Here is a 16,478-nt window from a genome sequence, read left to right as displayed (position 1 = left end):
CCACTGGCCAGCCTACATGTCAGGAAAGCTCCAGTTGAAATGGACACATCCTCTGCTTCCGCCCCCAACGGGCTGGGCTGGTCCTGAGGTCTCCTGCTTCCCCCCAGTGTGCTGGGCTGCTCCTGAGGTCTCTCCTGCTTCCCCCCACTGGGCTGGGCTGCTCCTGAGGTCTCCTGCTTCCCCCCAGTGTGCTGGGCTGGTCCTGAGGTCTCCTGCTTCCCCCCAGTGTGCTGGGCTGCTCCTGAGGTCTCTCCTGCTCCCCCCCCCCCCCAGTGTGCTGGGCTGCTCCTGAGGTCTCTCCTGCTTCCCCCCAGTGTGCTGGGCTGGTCCTGAGGTCTCTCCTGCTTCCCCCCAGTGTGCTGGGCTGGTCCTGAGGTCTCTCCTGCTTCCCCCCAGTGTGCTGGGCTGGTCCTGAGGTCTCCTGCTTCCCCCCAGTGTGCTGGGCTGGTCCTGAGGTCTCCTGCTTCCCCCCAGTGTGCTGGGCTGGTCCTGAGGTCTCCTGCAGGTTGGTATCCTCCAACCCCATCCCTAGGCTCTCTGGTGCCATCTTCTGGTGTTTTCCCACCTCCCATAGCACAGGTACACAACCTGTGTCATCCTCCACCCAGACCCTACATGACGAAGACTCAAATTCCCCCTGGGTGGCCAGCAGATGAAGGCCTGAGTGAGGACCCTGACACCCAGGCACACTGGGAATGGACTGTGTGTCAGTGATGCTGTGCCATGCTGAGACCATGGGAAGTCTCACCTGTCTGTCTGCATGGCCGCGGCCTTCCTCACCTCTTCCTGTCCCAGCACACCCCCTTGCTGGCCCACAGCTGTTCCCTCATTTCCGTGATGTCCTTGAAGCTCTGGATTCCTGACCATGACTCCGTCCCTCTGACCCTGTCCATCCGCCAGGCAGCCAGATACACTGACCGATCCTCTACCAGCCACAGCTACAGGTTATCACCCAGGGCCTGGTGTGGTGACAGGAAGCAGCTTCACTCGCTTCCTGCAGATCGGGTCAGGGAGCAGCTTGGTCAGGAGAGGCCAGGCACGGAGCACATCACCCCAGGACAGGAGACTCCTGCAGTGACGAAGGGCACGGACATCTTTTTTTTTTTTTTTTTTTTTTGGTTTTTTCGAGACAGGGTTTCCCTGTGTAGCTTTGCGCCTTTCCTGGGACTCACTTGGTAGTCCAGGCTGGCCTCGAACTCACAGAGATCCGCCTGCCTCTGCCTCCCGAGTGCTGGGATTAAAGGCGTGCGCCACCACCGCCCGGCGGGCACGGACATCTTACCCGCACCCCGCCACCAAGCCTGTCCCACCTTCTCTAAAATGTATCGCACTTCCTGTGTGTGGCGGGGGATGAGTGCGAGTGGGTATGTGTGTGCGAACTTGTGCATGAGTGTGGTGTGTGTGTGAGGGAGAGAGGACACCTCGTGGGAGTCCGTTATCTTCCCAATGTGGATCCAGGCTTGGGGCTCAGTCAGGCTGGGGGCCAGGGCCTCTGCTGGGCTATCTGTGGGGATCTCATTGTGGCCCAAGTTTGCCTCAAACACCGAGTAGCATAAGGTGGCCTTGAACCCCAGGAATCCTGCCTTTACCACTCCGTCTCTCCCTTTCTTTTGACAAGGTCTCCACAGCCCTGGCTGTCCTGGATCTCACTCTAGACCAGGCTGGCCTCGAACTCACAGAGATCCGCCTGCCTCTGCCTTTCCAATGTCAGGATCCCAGTTGGGTGCCGCCATACCCTGCTTGGCTCTTCCTCTTGGAAGCCATCCACTAATGCCATGCTGGGTACCCCATGACCTCATCTAACCCCAACACAAAAGGCCCACCTCAGATTACAGTCAACATGGGACTGTGGGTGCTGATTCTCCAGTACTTTTGGGGAGCCAGCATTGACAGGAGACCTGGAGAGAGTGAGGGGACCCCAGTAGAGCCAGCCTCCCGATAACTGGGGCATGCCTTATCAGGACACAAGCCACTGTCACATAGAAGGTTTGGGTGTGGCCAGACAGGACACCTGACTAGCATGCCCTGAGCTCCCAGGCTGGGGGATCTAACACACAAACAAAATATTTAAACTGTAATATGGCATGTGGTCAGTGTTTGAGGAGGTTCCATAGGGTGCTGAGAAGAAGGTATAGCCTTTGTGTTAGGGTGGAATGTTCTGTAGATATCTATCTAAAATCTTTTTAGATTATGGATTAGCCTATAGAAAAACGTCTGCCATAAATCAAACCGTGAAGGGGAAGATGAATAGGAATCTCACCTAACAACTTAATAAAACACAGCTCTCTGAACAGATGAAGACAGGTCTCTTCTGTATCCCGGAATCTAATCAATATTTATATCTATAATTCAGCTATCATTTGGCTTAAAAGGGCTTATTGGGAAATGTTATCATTTATACTATTTTCTACAGAGAAAATATTTTACTGTTTAAAATAACCCTGGACTTCTAAATTATAACCTGTTTTTATGTTTAAAAATATAATATAATATGGCTCAGTTGGCTGTGGCCTACTTAAGACTCCTCTGAACTACCCTTGTAAGTTTTCTGTAAATCTAAAATTCTAGATGGGCACAGTAGGGTTGAGGCTGGAGGATTGCCATGAAGGCCAGCCTGGGCTACAGAGTAAAGCTCATACTCAAAAGCAAACGAACAAAAAAACCTAAAAGATTTTCTCCAGGCCATAGCCCTCTCTCCTGGCCATACCCAGCCTTGTAACACACACACACACACACACACACACACACACACACACACACACACACACACACACACACACACACACACACACGCTTGGTTATGTGTATTGCATGTGCATGTGGGCATGCCAGGCACCAGACCGTGGTACCCAGGCAGAGGCCAGCTTTCAGGAACCAGCTCTCTCCTGCCACCTTGTGGGAGCCGGGGATCTGGCTCAGGTGGTCGGGCTTGGCCGCAAAGGGCTTTTATCCCCCGAACCGTCCTGCCAACCCTATTTATGATTTTTAGAGTCGACCCAGTTGGCCTTGAAATTGCTGTGCAGCCAAGAACAATCTCCCCAGTGCCGGAATGACAGGTGTGCCACACCATGCCCAGTTTGTGGGGTGCTGGGGGTGGAGTCCTCTGCTTGAGAGTGGAGAGTCCTCTGTCCACTGAACTTCACCTTCCTAGATTGATTCATTTTACTTTATTTCAATTTTTAAAAATTATTTTGTTGATTTATTTATCTACTTATCTTTTTCGAGACAGCGTCTCGCTGTAGCCCTGGAACTAGCCTGTAGACAGAAGCTGGCTCCACACTCACAGAGATCCTCCTGCCTCTGCCTCCTGAGTGCTGGCATTAAAGGCGTGCGCCACCACCCGGTCTTATTTTATTTCGTGTGTGTGTGTATGTCTTGGCTACTTGCATGCCAGGAGCCTGAAGAGGTCAGAAGAGGCATCAGAGCTCCTGGAGCTGGAGTTCAAGATAGTTACTAGGTGGGGATTGAGTCCCCGGTCCTTTCAAAACAGGAATCAGTGCTCTTAACTGCTTGCTGAGGCATTTTTTAAATGTTGTTGTTATTATTATTATTATTATTATTATTATTATTATTATTATTATTATTATTATTATTATTATTATTTACTTTGACTTTTTAAGAGGAAGAACTTGACCTCCAGCCCATCTTCTTGCTTCTCAGCAGTGCTGGCATGGTAGGGATGTGACGCCTCAGCCCGATATTTTTAGATTTCATAGTGAGTAATGGCTGTAGCTCTACCCATTTAAAGAATATTATATTGATCTCCAACATTTAAAAATAATTTAGAAAGTAAACGTCGGACAGGAAGGATTCAAAAAGCTCTGCCGAAACCCGGGATCGAACCAGGGACCTTTAGATCTTCAGTCTAACGCTCTCCCAACTGAGCTATTTCGGCTGCGTGTCAGACGCCGCTCAAGCCCGGACTCCGCCCCATGTGGGGTTGCTTTGCGCAAGCGCACTACACAGTCTGCACGCAGGCCTCGTAGGACTCCACCAGGGCCCAACCAGCCACGCTGTCTCTGTGGCGCAATCGGTTAGCGCGTTCGGCTGTTAACCGAAAGGTTGGTGGTTCGAGCCCACCCAGGGACGCGCACCTCGGTTTTTTATTTCCCAGAGACAGAGAAGAACCGAGGCTCCTGCTTTTGCTGCCGCTTCCCGTTTGTCACCGGCGGCTGGGGGCGCGCACGGGGCGGGCGCGACCACAGGCCGTAGGCGCGTCGGAACGACTCCTCTCCCGCGTCCCTGTTTCCGCTGGTGCCTATTTGGGCGAAGGACCAGGCCGGAACGCTTTGGAGGACGGGCCGCAGAGGTTGTCTGAAGGCCGAGGCCGAGATGGCGGCGCTGGCGGGTGAGTTGCGCCCTGAGCTCGGCACCGCGGGGTCGCCTTGGGCTGCGATCTGCGGCTGCGGGGACCTTGGGGCCGTGGAGACCCCAGACCCGTAGGTCAGGGTCAATACGGTCCGGGTCTGGGGTCGGCCGAGTGCGTTCGGCGCCGCTGCTCCCGGGCCGTGCACGGGGAACCGGCTCCTGTTACCGCTGCAGGTTACCGAGGCGGCGCTGAGGCCTGGCCGCCTCCCGGCTCGGGACCCGGAGAGCGGGGCAGACAGGGGCCCGGGACATCAGGCCACACGCCCGGGCTCTTCCTCCTCCTTCAGCCCTGGACGGCCGGGGCCACCAGTTTTGCCGCTGTCCCGGTTTCCACGTCGAAGCCTCGGTGTCCTCCTCTTTGTGCACAGGGGTTAAACGCGGACGCGGTCTGGCTTCCTGTAATTACTGGCATGAGTACCTTACCAGAAGGTCGCATCTCCTAGACGGTTGTTGCTTTGAGACAGGGTCTCGTGAAGCCAAGGGTGGCCTCACTGTGTGTACTGAGGACGAAGTCGAGGCCTCCGCCTCTCCGGGCCCGGGACGACAGGCGTGCCCCAGATGCCCGTTTATGCAGCGCTAAGGAGGCTGAGGGCTTGGTGCACGCTAGGCAAGGACTCTGCCAGCGGAGCTGCAGCGCCTGTTTTTGAGACAGGCTCTCATGGATGGGAGGCTGACCTTGAACTCCTGATCCTCCCGCCTCCACACCCCCGACCCCAAGTGCTAGTATGATAGACTTGGACTTTTAGCTTGGTGTTGTGAGTTTTTTCCCTTTCCTTTTTGTTGTTGTTGTTGTTGTTGTTGTTGTTGTTGTTGGAGACAGGGTTTCTCTGTTTAAGAGTCCTTACAGTCCTGGTTCTCCTTTATAGAGACCAGGCTGGCCTCGAACTGACAGAGACCTCTGCCTCCCGAGTGCTGGGGTTAAAGACTTGTGCCACCACAGCCTGGTGGTTTTGTTTTTCTTTAAGACGGGCCTTTCTGTGTGGCCTAGGGTTATATCAAACTCATGATGCTCCTGCCTCAGTCTCCCATGCTGGGGTTACAGGCCCAGCTGTGATGTGGACATTATGAGGAGTGGAGGGCGTGGATTTGCGGCATTGACTGTTGCTTCCTGAATTCACTCAGGACCGGCTGTGCGATTGCCAGTGAATAGTGAATAGAGCCTCTTACAAGTTGCTCTGTTTTGCTACCCACAGTCAGATTTGAAGGAGAAGCTAATTTTCATTAACACCTTAGGGGCAGCAAAGAGGATGTTTGTGGTAGAGCATTGTGAGGTACAGCTGAGATCCTAGCCCTGGGGAGACAGGGGCAGGAAGCTGATGAACCCAGCCTGAGCTAGACACTGAGACCCTGCTTTAAAAGGACACTTTGGGACCCCTGTGAGTTCTAGGCCAGCCAAGGATACATAGTAAGACCCTTAGAGAGAGAGAGAGAGAGAGAGAGAGAGAGAGAGAGAGAGAGAGAGAGAGAGAAAGCAGGAAGAAGCCTGGGGGATGTGTGCCAGCATTAAAGCGCCCACTGAGCATGTTCCAGGCCCCATGTTTGATTCCCAGCATGACAGCACCAAAGTCCGCTCCAAGCCAGGCTTGGTGGTGCCTGCCTGCAGTTCTGGCCGCTCAGAAGGCTCTCTTGAGGTCAGAGTTCAGAGATAGCCTGGGCAACAGAGAGAGATCCTGTGGCAATTAAGACAAAGCCAGATGCTGGCACCTCTAACCACTTAGTAGGGCATTCACTTTGCTGGGAGTTTATTCAAAGCCTTAAATTTTCATATGGGGAAACCAAGGCCTGGTGTGTGCCCCTCAGACAGGAAGTCCAGACCGAGCAGACATTTGCCTTTGGTCCAAGCAGTAGGCCACGGTCGTGACCTTGGGACAAAGTCGCCCCAAGCAACGTTGTAGTCAGAGTGAGAGGCTGAGGCAGAGGGATAGCATGGGAAGCAGCTGTCACCCCAGCCCCTGGTCTTGGAGGCAGGGTATTCCCCAAATCATGACGGGGGGAGGGGGGGGGGGAGAGGGGCTGGGGCTATCTCAGTCCCACCTTTTATCATGCAGCGGCTGTCCCAGATGAGACCTCCTTTCCCCCTCCAAGACAGGGTCTCACTGCTTAGCCCTGGCTGACTGGAATTTGCTGTATATGCCAGGCTGGCCCTGACCTCACAGAGCTCCCCACCTTCTGCTTCCTCAGTGCTGGGATTAAAGGCGTGAGCCTCCATGCCCAGCCCCAGATGACAGAAATTTACCCCATATTCCTGGAAGCTGGAGCCCAAGATCAGGGTGTCACAGGGCTGGGGTTTCATGAGCTCACAGCTGTCACCTCTCCGTATCCTCACGGGGTTATTCTCGTATTGATCTCTTTGCCCCTCCCCACCCTTGGGGGTGTGTTTGTCTTCCATGCTGTTTGGGTTTTTCCAGTGTGTAAGCCAGGCTGGCCTAGGGTATGCAGTCCCCCTTCTCAGCCTCCCAAGTGCTGGGATGCCACTCGTACATCTTCAGATCTGGTTCACATCTGTCCACACAGAAAATAGCCAGTCCTGCTTCCTCAGGGCACATCTTGGTGACCTTGAGAGGTTCATGCAAACCGTCCCATTCCGAGGTGCTGGGGTGAGGTGCCAACACATGCCGTTGGGGGGATATAAGTCAGTGGAGGGCATAGCTCCCTCCAAGCTGCCCCATGTCTCTCTTCCTGCTTCCAGCTGCTCCTTTAAAAAGTGCTCCTGGCCGGGGGGTGGTGGTTCACGCTTTTAATCCCAGCCCTCTGGAAGGCCAGCCTGGGCTACAGAGTAAATTCCAGGAAAGGCGCAAAGCTACACACAGAAACCCTGTCTCAAAAAACCAAAACCAAACAAACAAATAAATAAAAAGTGCCCCTGGGTTCTGGGTTGCCTCCTGCTGTGTGCAGGTGTAGGACAGGTCATTCAGGAGCAGCTGGGGTCCTGGCATGGGAGCAGCAAGGCATGGGAAGTGGAGGTATGCTGGGGCCCTCCAGGGAAGGGCCAGGACCCCAGGCTGGACCCCTTCTGGGAGCTAGCCTGTTCAACCCAAGCCACTGTGCTTCTCTCTCTAGCTCCTGGCCTGTTCTGTGTGCGGATCCTGGGCCTACGGTGAGTATGTGGTCTGTCTGCCACAGCTCTAACTGGCTGGCAGGGAGGGGCGTGGGGCTGCAGGGCTTGGGTCCCTCAGTAGTGTCCAGGGGAGGAACGGCTTGATGAAGGTTACCCAGCAGGTTCAGTGAGGCTGCCTCGGTGTCCTCCTCACATTGTGTGTGGGGACTGTCTGGGAGGGCGATGACCGAGACAGGACAGCACTGTCCTCAGGCTCAGGGCCCTTATAGCTCACACACTGCCTGTCCCAGCAAGGTGTTCTGTGTGCCCTCCCCCAGGACCTCCACAGGCTGGCTGCTTTGGAATGGGGCTGTGAAGGTCACCAGCCCAGGGGAACTACCAACTGTCCCCTGGGCTTCAAGCACAGCAACTCAAGGCTGTCTTGGCTTGGACATTTGACAACCTGTTGACTAGCTGGGGTTTTCAGAAGCAAAGAGGCTCTGCTTATGTCTGGAAGAGCGGGGCAGCCCGCAGATGAGCAGGGCAGCCTGAGCGGGTGGGGTGGTGGGAGGTTACAGCTGGTTACGCTCTGGTCACCTCTCACTGTCGTTACTGTTTGCAGCTCCGGCATAGACACAGTGGCCCAGGTGCGCAGAGTCCATCAGAGTGTGGCCACTGAGGGTCCGAGCAGGTAAGCCAGGCTTTGGGGAGAGGCTGGAGTGTGTCTTCTAGGGCCCCTCCTGAGTGCTGCCTGCACCCAGCCTGGCCTGTGGCCCTGGCCTCTGGTCTTGCCTCCCTAGTGTGGTCGCTGCTCTTTGTCTGTTGATAGGTCCTAGGACCCTGTGCCCACCCCTCCCAGGAAGCTGCTCCAGCTGGGTACCCGGACAGGACACTGGGGTCACCTGGCTAACCTCCTCCATGCCCACATGCTCTGTCCTTACAGCGCACAGTCTACATTACCCAAGGCTGGAGCTGGAGCTGTGGTCCCCAAGTCCTCCCATCTTCCCAGAAGCCGGGCAGAGTATGTGGTGACCAAGCTGGATGACCTCATCAACTGGGCGCGCCGGGTAAGTCCCCCTCCATCAGATCTGCAGCATCCTCAGGGTTCTCCTGAGGCTCCTTCCTAAGAGCCTGGCCGCCCCTTCAGCCACCGCTCAGGATGACTAGGCCCTTCAGCAGGCCGTGTGTGTGTGTGTGTGTGTGTGTGTGTGTGTGTGTGTGTGTGTGTGTGTGTATGTGTGTGTGTGTGTGTCCTTTTTTTAGACAGGGTTTCTCTGTGTAGCCATGGCTGTCCTGGATCTCACTCTGTAGTCCAGGCTGGCCTCGAACTCACAGAGATCCACCTGCCTCTGCCTCCCGAGTGCTGGGATTAAAGGTGTGTGTGTCTTTTTTTTTTTTTTGGTTTTTCGAGACAGGGTTTCTTTGTGTAGCTTTGGTGCCTTTCCTGGAACTCGCTTTGGAGACCAGGCTGGCCTCGAACTCACAGAGATCCGCCCGCCTCTGCCTCCCGAGTGCTGGGATTAAAGGTGTGTGTGTCTTTTTAATACCACATCTCATATCTATTTTGCACGTCTGTGCATATGCATGCTTAGGCCCCGCAGCAGGAGTGAGGAGGCCAGAGGACGACTTGCAGGAGTCGGTCCCTCCACCATGTGGGCCCAGGGATTGAACTTAGACATCAACAGCTGATAAAAATGCCTTTTTATTTATTTATTGTTTTTATTGAGACAGGGTCTCTACACAGCCCTGACTATCCTGGATCTCACTCTGTAGACCAGCCTGGCCTCAAACAGAGATCTGCCTGCCTCTGCCTCCTGCGTGCTGAGATAAAAGCAGCCACCATGCCTGGCTTAAAAATTGCCTTTTAAAATCACCTCTGGGGCAGAGTCTGGGGAGCCCTAGGTCCTCAGCGAAGCTCCTGGGATAGCCTTCCTCTCCATGTCCATCCCCAGTGGTCCCTACGCTGTTCTTGTTTTTACTTTTTGGCTCTTTGCTGTTTTGGGGGCCCACCACCCAGCTCCCGAATCACACACGGAGGCTTATTCCTAATTATTTTTTTACCAAGTGTATGGCCTTTCAGGGAGGGGGAACCATTTATTGTATTTTACTTTTTAGGACAAGGTCTCTCTTAGCCAGCTTTTCTTAACTTAAATCATCCCATCTACCTTTTGCCTCTGGGCTTTTTCCTTTTCTTACTTCTGTGTATTTCACTCTCACTCCGTGGCTGGCTGGGTGGCTACGTGGCTGTGTGGCTGTGTGGCTGGCCCCTAGTGTCCTTCTCTTTCTCTTGCTCCAGATCTTCTCCTCCCAGATTTCTCCTCCTATTTATTCTCTGCCGGCCGGCCCTGCCTATCCTTTCTCCTGCCTCACTATTGGCCGTTCAGCTCTTTATTGGGTCATCAGGTGTTTTAGACAGGCCCAGTAACACAGCTTCACAGAGTCAAACAAATGCAACAGAAAAGAATGCAGCACATCTCTGCATCATTAACAGATGTTCCCAGCACAAACAAATCTACACATCTTAAAATGATATTCGGCAACAGCACCCCGTGTGTCCCTCTGGGGTCCAGTTCACAGTTGCGGGGCGCCCGTGCCTGACCATTGTCCGTTGTCCGTTGACGGCATGCCCTGGGCCTGCCTTGTTCCCCTCGGCTGGGCCTAGGACTCGAGTGGGTACTGTGCTGGAGCTTGAAGCTGCCAGGACAAGGTGCTCACTATAGGGCCCCAGGATCTGTTGGAGGTGTGCACTTCAGCCCAGACACCAACTTCACACTCACATCTGCCAGGCCCCGGGGCCACTGCTCCATGAGGAGCTTACGCACTAGTGGACCGAGGACACTGAGGGCAGCCAGCTAGTCCCAGGTGACTCCTGAGGGACAGTTGGGCCAATCCAGGGATGCCAAGAAGGGGATATTCCTGGGGGCCAGAGCGGCAGCTAGGCCTAGGTGCCACCCAGAGTCCTGGGCCTACAGCAGCCACTGGCCTCATGTGGCTGCCACGCACGCTAGTGTTCCTGTGCCCACAGGTGGAGGGTGCGTTGAGCTGGGAGCTACCTTCCGAGGGCCCTGCTCAGTAGCATGCTCACTTGTGGAGGGACAGTACCTGGACACGCAGCTGACTGTCTCTGCCCTCATAGAGCTCCTTGTGGCCTATGACCTTCGGCCTGGCGTGCTGTGCTGTGGAGATGATGCACATGGCGGCTCCACGCTACGACATGGACCGCTTTGGTGTGGTGTTCCGTGCCAGCCCGCGTCAGGCTGATGTGATGATTGTGGCTGGCACACTTACCAACAAGATGGCCCCCGCACTCCGCAAGGTACACCTGGTCCCCTTGGCCCCTTCCGCTGCCCAGCCACCTGCAGACACCTGACCTGAGTGTCTTGTAGGTGTACGACCAGATGCCTGAGCCTCGATATGTGGTGTCCATGGGGAGGTGAGTGTGAGCTCGGCTGCCTAGGGGAGTAGGGTCCACCCCAGCGCCCCCACCGACACAGCCCCCAGGGCCCACCCCAGCGCCCCCACCGACACATCCCCCCAGGGTCCACCCCAGCGCCCCCACCGACACATCCCCCCAGGGTCCACCCCAGCGCCCCCACCGACACATCCCCCAGGGCCCACCCCAGCGCCCCCACCGACACATCCCCCCAGCTTGCCTTGAAGGGCTCCAGGCAGCCCCACAGCCCCTCTGTTTTCCCATCTCCCACTCTCGGCTTCTTCAGTAGCTGTGACTCGCTCAGCCTGTAATGAATGCGGGCATGGAGCCCAGGACCTTCCGCCCGCCAGGCAAGCGGCTCCACCACCGCTAGATCCCAGCCCCCGCATACTTTGTTGATGGAGGCTGTGGAGGAACCCCTGGGAATCCCAGTTGTCTGGGACACTAGATCCAGACAATCCAGTCTTTAAAAAAGAAGACACTGGGTATGGTGGCCAGCTCTCTGGAGGCAGAGGCAGTCAGATCTCTGAGTTCAAAGCCAGCTTGAACTACACATTGAATTCCTGCTTCAAAAAATAGAAAAAGAGGGCCATGGTTGGGCTAGAGATTTACCCGACACGCGGGAACATGGGTTCCATCCCAGGGCCAAGTAACCTGGGTACGGTGGCACATGCCTGTTACACTCAAGGCCATGTGCTGGGTAGTAATTGCAGACTTGTGAAGCCGTCTTAGACCCACAGACCCACCCCAGGTCCGTCAGCAGAAGTGCTTTGGTTGAGGGCACTTTTCCCTTTTGCTTCAGTGGCACTTGCATCCCCCACGTCCCACGGAAGGTTCTGGAAGCCCCTTTTATCGCACCCAGTTCTCAGCAGGGTGGGGGTGGGCAGGGCCGGGCGGACGTGCATCTCAGCTGCCCACTGCTCTCCCCAGCTGCGCCAACGGCGGCGGCTACTACCACTACTCCTACTCGGTTGTGCGAGGCTGCGACCGCATTGTGCCCGTGGACATCTACGTGCCAGGTGAGGTCGGCCACCCCCCACGCCAGACACGGTCTTCGAGCTGAGAGCCCGAGCTGAGAGCCAGCCTGGGTCGGCCCCTTCCTGTCTCCTGGGTCCTGGAGGGCAGAGAGGCAGACGTCATGCGCCTGTTCTCTGTCCCGACCCCCAGGAGCACTGGGCACGGTGGCCCCTCGGCCGCCCTGGAGGGGTCTCGACTTCGCTGAGCTGCAGGTCCTTTTCCAAGCCCGTAATGTCTTAGCTGTGTGTCCCTTGTCCTGCCCCCAGTGGCTCTCCGCCAGCAGACTGCTGGGCAGCAGGGCTGTGTGCCTGCAGGCTGCAGTCCTAAGGTCGCAGGCATTCCGAGGCCGGGAAAATTCAGCTGTCTCCCTGCCCTTGGCCCGAGACTCCTGCCCATCTCCCTGACCCAGGGTCCCGTCTGGTCAGCAGAGCCACAGCCTGGGCCCTTTTCCGTGTGGAGCCACAGGCAGCTCGGGAGTGGTGTGGGGTCAGGAGGCCCAGCACAGCAAGGACACTGTCCCTCCCAAGTCCACCCCAGGGCACCCGAGTCCTCCACGTGGGCTGGTGGAGGCCTCAGCTGTGTGTGCCCCGCAGGCTGCCCGCCCACGGCCGAGGCTCTGCTCTACGGCATTCTGCAGCTGCAGCGCAAGATCAAGCGGGAGCAGAAGCTGAAGATCTGGTATCGCAAGTAGAGCCGCCGGGCCGCGCACCAGCCCCGGATCCCAGTGTGAATAAACCCACCTAAACCCAGTGTGTGCTGTGTGGACTGGGGCCCCTCGGGCAGGCTGAGGCTGGGGGTCGGGAGGCTGGTCCGCTCAGACTGTGACCCTGCCCGCTGTGCAGCTCAGGACAGTCACCACCCATTTCCGGGCAAGTGAGGACCGTGGTCTCCTCTGACACATCCCTGGCCAGCTGTTTGCCCCGGAGAAGGAAACTCGGCTTGATACCCTCTGGTGTGGACATGAGCTTAGAGTCCGTTTTCATGACTCGGCCTCTGTGTCCACTCTGCAGTTCTCAGCTGGCACTTCCAGCTGGCAGGCCGGGGACACACCATGGCAACCCAGGATGTGGAGGGGCAGGTGCTTGCCCAGTCCAGGGGAGTTTTTGTGTTTTTAGTTTTTGTTTTGCTTTTTTTTTTTGTTTGTTGGTTTGGTTTGTTTTTTCTAGACAGGGTTTCTGTGTGTAGCTTTGGTGCCTGTCCTGGCTCTCACTCTGTAGACCAGGCTGGCCTCGAACTCACAGAGATCTTCCTGCCTCTGCCTCCCGAGTGCGTGGATTAAAGGCGTGTACCACCGCCTGGCGTAGCGAGGATATTTTTAATGGGCAGGAAGGATATAGAATAGATTTTAAAACGTTGATTTCCATTAGAAAAGAAAGGAAGAGGGAGCGATTGGAAACGGACAGTGGTTGATTGGTCGTGTCTGGGCAGGGCAGGGGCACCGGGCACCACAGCTGCTGAGGCAGAGGCGGGGTCTGGACCAGATGTGTCCCTCCCCGCCCGCCCTCCGGCTCACTGCTGAGGGACCAGTCCTCTTGTTAGCTCTCATTTACTCCCTGAGCTCTGGGAAGGCAGTGGGGCCAGGCAGGGACTGCAGGGGGGCCGAGGCTGCAGCCCACACTCCAGCCACCAAGGCACCCAAGAGGACAAGGCTCATTCCAGTCCCGGCGGGTTGCTCAGTGCTTGGTGACCAGGGGTGTGATCATCTGGGGGAAGGCATAGTAACGGCAGTCCGCGGGCGGCACCAGCGCCATCACCTCTGTGCGGATGTTTTCTCTCCGGAAGCCTGCCTCCTGCAGGGCAGGCACCTGTGTCTCCTGTCGGGAGGGGCGCGGGTCACCCCAGAGCACATGGGACAGGACCCCGGTGTGGGTGCCAGGTAACCCTGGATGCTAGTCCCGACAAGCACCTCGCACAGGCCCAGCGCCAGCCCCCAGCTGACCCCCGAGCCTATTGGCCAGGAGAGCATTGGTCCCTAAGGTCAGCATGGTGCCCAGGTAGGGAGCAGGGAGCAGGGCTGGGGGGCCATGGGAGGCTTGATCTAGTGAGGGAAAACACTAACGACTGACCACTCAAGATCCCTGAGCCCCAAGGCCAGAGTCGGGGCCCTGTGTCACTCCCACGGTCCCTGCCAGGCCCTGGGGTAGGACCCCCACCCCCCCCCCCCGTTGCCATCAGGTGGTCGCACCTCAAACATGGTGGTGATGTCCGTGTACTTGGACTTCATGAGCTCGCCCCAGGACGTGAGGTTGCAGTAGGTGAGGACGCCCCCTGGCTTCAGCAAGCGGAAAGCGTGGTTCTGCAGAGAGGCCCGTGGACAGACAGGGTGGAGAGGGGCGGTGGGAAGACGGGAAGGCGTGTAGACGTCGCATGCTCTGCCCACCCTGGCCCTACAGCCTCACCTTGATGAAGTTGAACTGGTGGGTGTGCCAGGTCTCCTCAGACAGCGGGTATGTGTCATACAAGATCCCTGCGGAGGGAGGGAACGCATGCCTGCCAGTCAGGGCCACAGTGTGCCCCAGCTCCCTGGCCTGGCCACGGCTGCCCTTAGCAGTGCTCTCTGCGTGTGGCCTGTCCCCGGTGCACACCAGAGGGGCCCTTGTTGGGGGAGAGCATGGGGGCGCGTGTGTGTGGCGGTCAGAGGACAACCTCCTTACACCACGTGCATCCTGGGAATCGAACTCAGGTCCTCATTCTTGGTGGCAAGCCCCACCAGGCTAAAGAGGGTATGGTGGTGCAGTGGGAGACACAGGCTGCCAAGGCGGATCTGGAGCCAGCGTACTCCCTGGAGCTTGGCCCCTTTGCCGGGCCCACAGAGCCCTCACCATCAAAGTGGCCGTCAGGTAGTGAAGGCGCCACCTCCTCCCACAGGCCTTTCAAGGGAACAACCTTGGGAAGGAAAGGGACAAGAGAGAAGGCTGGGGGTCGCATGGATCCCCAGAATCGAGCCCTGTCTGGGGTTACTCCCAGGCCGCCACCCCAGCGGTACCTTGTGTGGCTGTCGCGGGGCCCAGTCTTGCAGGCGCCGGAAGACCCCATCGTTGCACTCAATGATCCAGTGCTCTTCTATGGGGGCCTGCTGCACCCTGGAGGCCGCAATAGCCATGCCAAAGCCCACTTCCAGGACACAACCCCCTAGGAGGACAAAACCCGTGACAGCTGCCCTGGCCGGGGGAGAGGGGTGTGGAGGTGGGGCCTGGCTGCCAGTCACATGCCTCAAGGACAACTGGCCAGCAGGACCGTGTGGGTGGACAGAACAAAGTAACAGAACAGTGTGGGCCCTGGACAGCTGCCAGTCAGTGTGGCCTGGGAGGCTGCGGACAGGCCACCGCTCTGGGGCCCGGCCCTAGGGAGCCCGGACTCTGAGCCCCGCCGACGCTGTTTGCGCTGGGGCCCTTACCTGACAGAGGCCTGACACCCCACCCGTGTCATCGGACACCAGGACACCAGAACATCACCGGACACCAGGGCCCCATCCGCCCTGTTTAAGGCTGGGGAGCCCCAAACACACATGGCCCTCTCCGACCCGACCCCAGCACCTAGACAGCTGCCTCTCTGCTCAGTTTTCCCAAGCTATTCTTAGCCACAGCCCGGGGAGACTCCGGACCAGCCCAGCCCCACGGCCCTCCGCTCTGCCCCTCAGTTCCACTCAGGGCTGTGATCGGAAGACCCACCCTCCACTGCAGCCCCGGGGAGAAGAACTCTGCCCTCTGGAGAGGAAGTTTCAGTTCGGAGCAGGCGCCTCTGGCGTGCGCCCACACTTTGGCAACACTTTCCCTTCCCGGCCAAAGTGGCCCCAGGGCAGCCCCACGCCCCAAGCAAGGAAACTGAGGCACGCAGCACGCACGGGAACTCCTGCACGCCTGAGCTGCAACCTCCGTTTCCTGGGGCCAGGTACCTCTGGAGGCGGCGGCCGCCGCCAGCGCATGCATATAGGGGGTCTCCCAACGCTCCATCACCGGCTTGCCCAAGATCTGCAGGTGCGTGTCGGACGCGTCATAGGCCGCGGGAGCCGCGCGCCACGCGGGGCCGCAATCCTCGCCGGGCGCGAAGAGCGGGCTGGCGGCGGAGGAGCTCATGCTGAGGATCTGCACACCAGGCCGGCCGAGAGGACACGGCAGCCGAGCGGCAGGGGCGCCGGGGCGGAGTGGGGCGGTGCCTGTGCGCCCAGAGGGAGAGGAGCCTTAGAACGGGGCGGAGTCGGGGGCGGGGCCTGTGCGCCCAGAGGGAGAGGAGCCTTAGAACGGGGCGGAGTCGGGGGCGGTGCCTGTGCGCCCAGAGGGAGAAGAGCCTTAGAGTGGGGCGGGTGGGCGGAGCCGGGGGCGGGGCCTGTGCGCCCAGAGGGAGAAGAGCCTTAGAGCAGGGCGGGTGGGCGGAGTCGGGGGCGGGGCCTGTGCGCCCAGAGGGAGAGGCGCCTTAGTGCGGAGCGGGTGGGCGGAGTCGGGGGCGGGGCCTGTGCGCCCAGAGGGAGAAGAGCCTTAGAGCGGGCCGGGTGGGCGGAGTCGGGGGCGGGGCCTGTGCGCCCAGAGGGAGAAGAGCCTTATTGTGGGGCGGGTGGGCGGAGTCGAGGGCGGGGCCTGGGGGTCCAGAGGGAGAAGAGCCTTAGTGCGGGCGGGTGGGCGGAGT

General features: G+C 58.0%; 2 protein-coding genes and 2 non-coding genes across 5 annotated transcripts; 2 read left to right on the top strand and 2 right to left on the bottom strand.

Annotated features, from left to right (window-relative positions):
• Positions 1-3,822: 3,822 nt before the first annotated feature.
• Trnaf-gaa (transfer RNA phenylalanine (anticodon GAA)) lies at positions 3,823-3,895 on the bottom strand. Its single transcript has one exon. It is a non-coding gene; the product is annotated as a tRNA-Phe (tRNA).
• A 120-nt stretch (positions 3,896-4,015) lies between these two features.
• On the top strand, positions 4,016-4,089 carry Trnan-guu (transfer RNA asparagine (anticodon GUU)). Its single transcript has one exon. It is a non-coding gene; the product is annotated as a tRNA-Asn (tRNA).
• Positions 4,090-4,161: 72 nt separating this feature from the next.
• Ndufs7 (NADH:ubiquinone oxidoreductase core subunit S7) lies at positions 4,162-12,605 on the top strand. The gene is made up of 8 exons (XM_006978194.4): positions 4,162-4,348; positions 7,429-7,465; positions 8,028-8,096; positions 8,349-8,472; positions 10,542-10,721; positions 10,792-10,838; positions 11,769-11,857; positions 12,449-12,605. The coding sequence occupies exons 1-8, from the start codon at positions 4,333-4,335 to the stop codon at positions 12,544-12,546; spliced, it is 660 nt and encodes a 219-aa protein (XP_006978256.1). The 5' UTR covers positions 4,162-4,332; the 3' UTR covers positions 12,547-12,605.
• A 546-nt stretch (positions 12,606-13,151) lies between these two features.
• Positions 13,152-16,021, bottom strand: Gamt (guanidinoacetate N-methyltransferase). 2 transcript variants are annotated; one of them, XM_042267211.1, is made up of 6 exons: positions 15,700-16,021; positions 14,842-14,987; positions 14,678-14,741; positions 14,255-14,322; positions 14,041-14,151; positions 13,152-13,669 (listed from the first exon to the last, which is right to left on the bottom strand). In XM_042267211.1, the coding sequence occupies exons 1-6, from the start codon at positions 15,929-15,931 to the stop codon at positions 13,529-13,531; spliced, it is 762 nt and encodes a 253-aa protein (XP_042123145.1). In that variant the 5' UTR covers positions 15,932-16,021; the 3' UTR covers positions 13,152-13,528. The 2 variants fall into 2 exon arrangements, with proteins under 2 accessions (XP_042123145.1, XP_006978255.1); XM_006978193.3 differs by having other exon boundaries at positions 15,751-16,020.
• Positions 16,022-16,478: the final 457 nt, after the last annotated feature.

The sequence above is a fragment of the Peromyscus maniculatus genome, chromosome 22 (genome assembly GCF_049852395.1).
Source record: "Peromyscus maniculatus bairdii isolate BWxNUB_F1_BW_parent chromosome 22, HU_Pman_BW_mat_3.1, whole genome shotgun sequence".
Taxonomy (NCBI): domain Eukaryota; kingdom Metazoa; phylum Chordata; class Mammalia; order Rodentia; family Cricetidae; genus Peromyscus; species Peromyscus maniculatus.
Note: the sequence above shows the minus strand (reverse complement) of the source record. Positions and strands in the feature narration are given on the sequence as shown.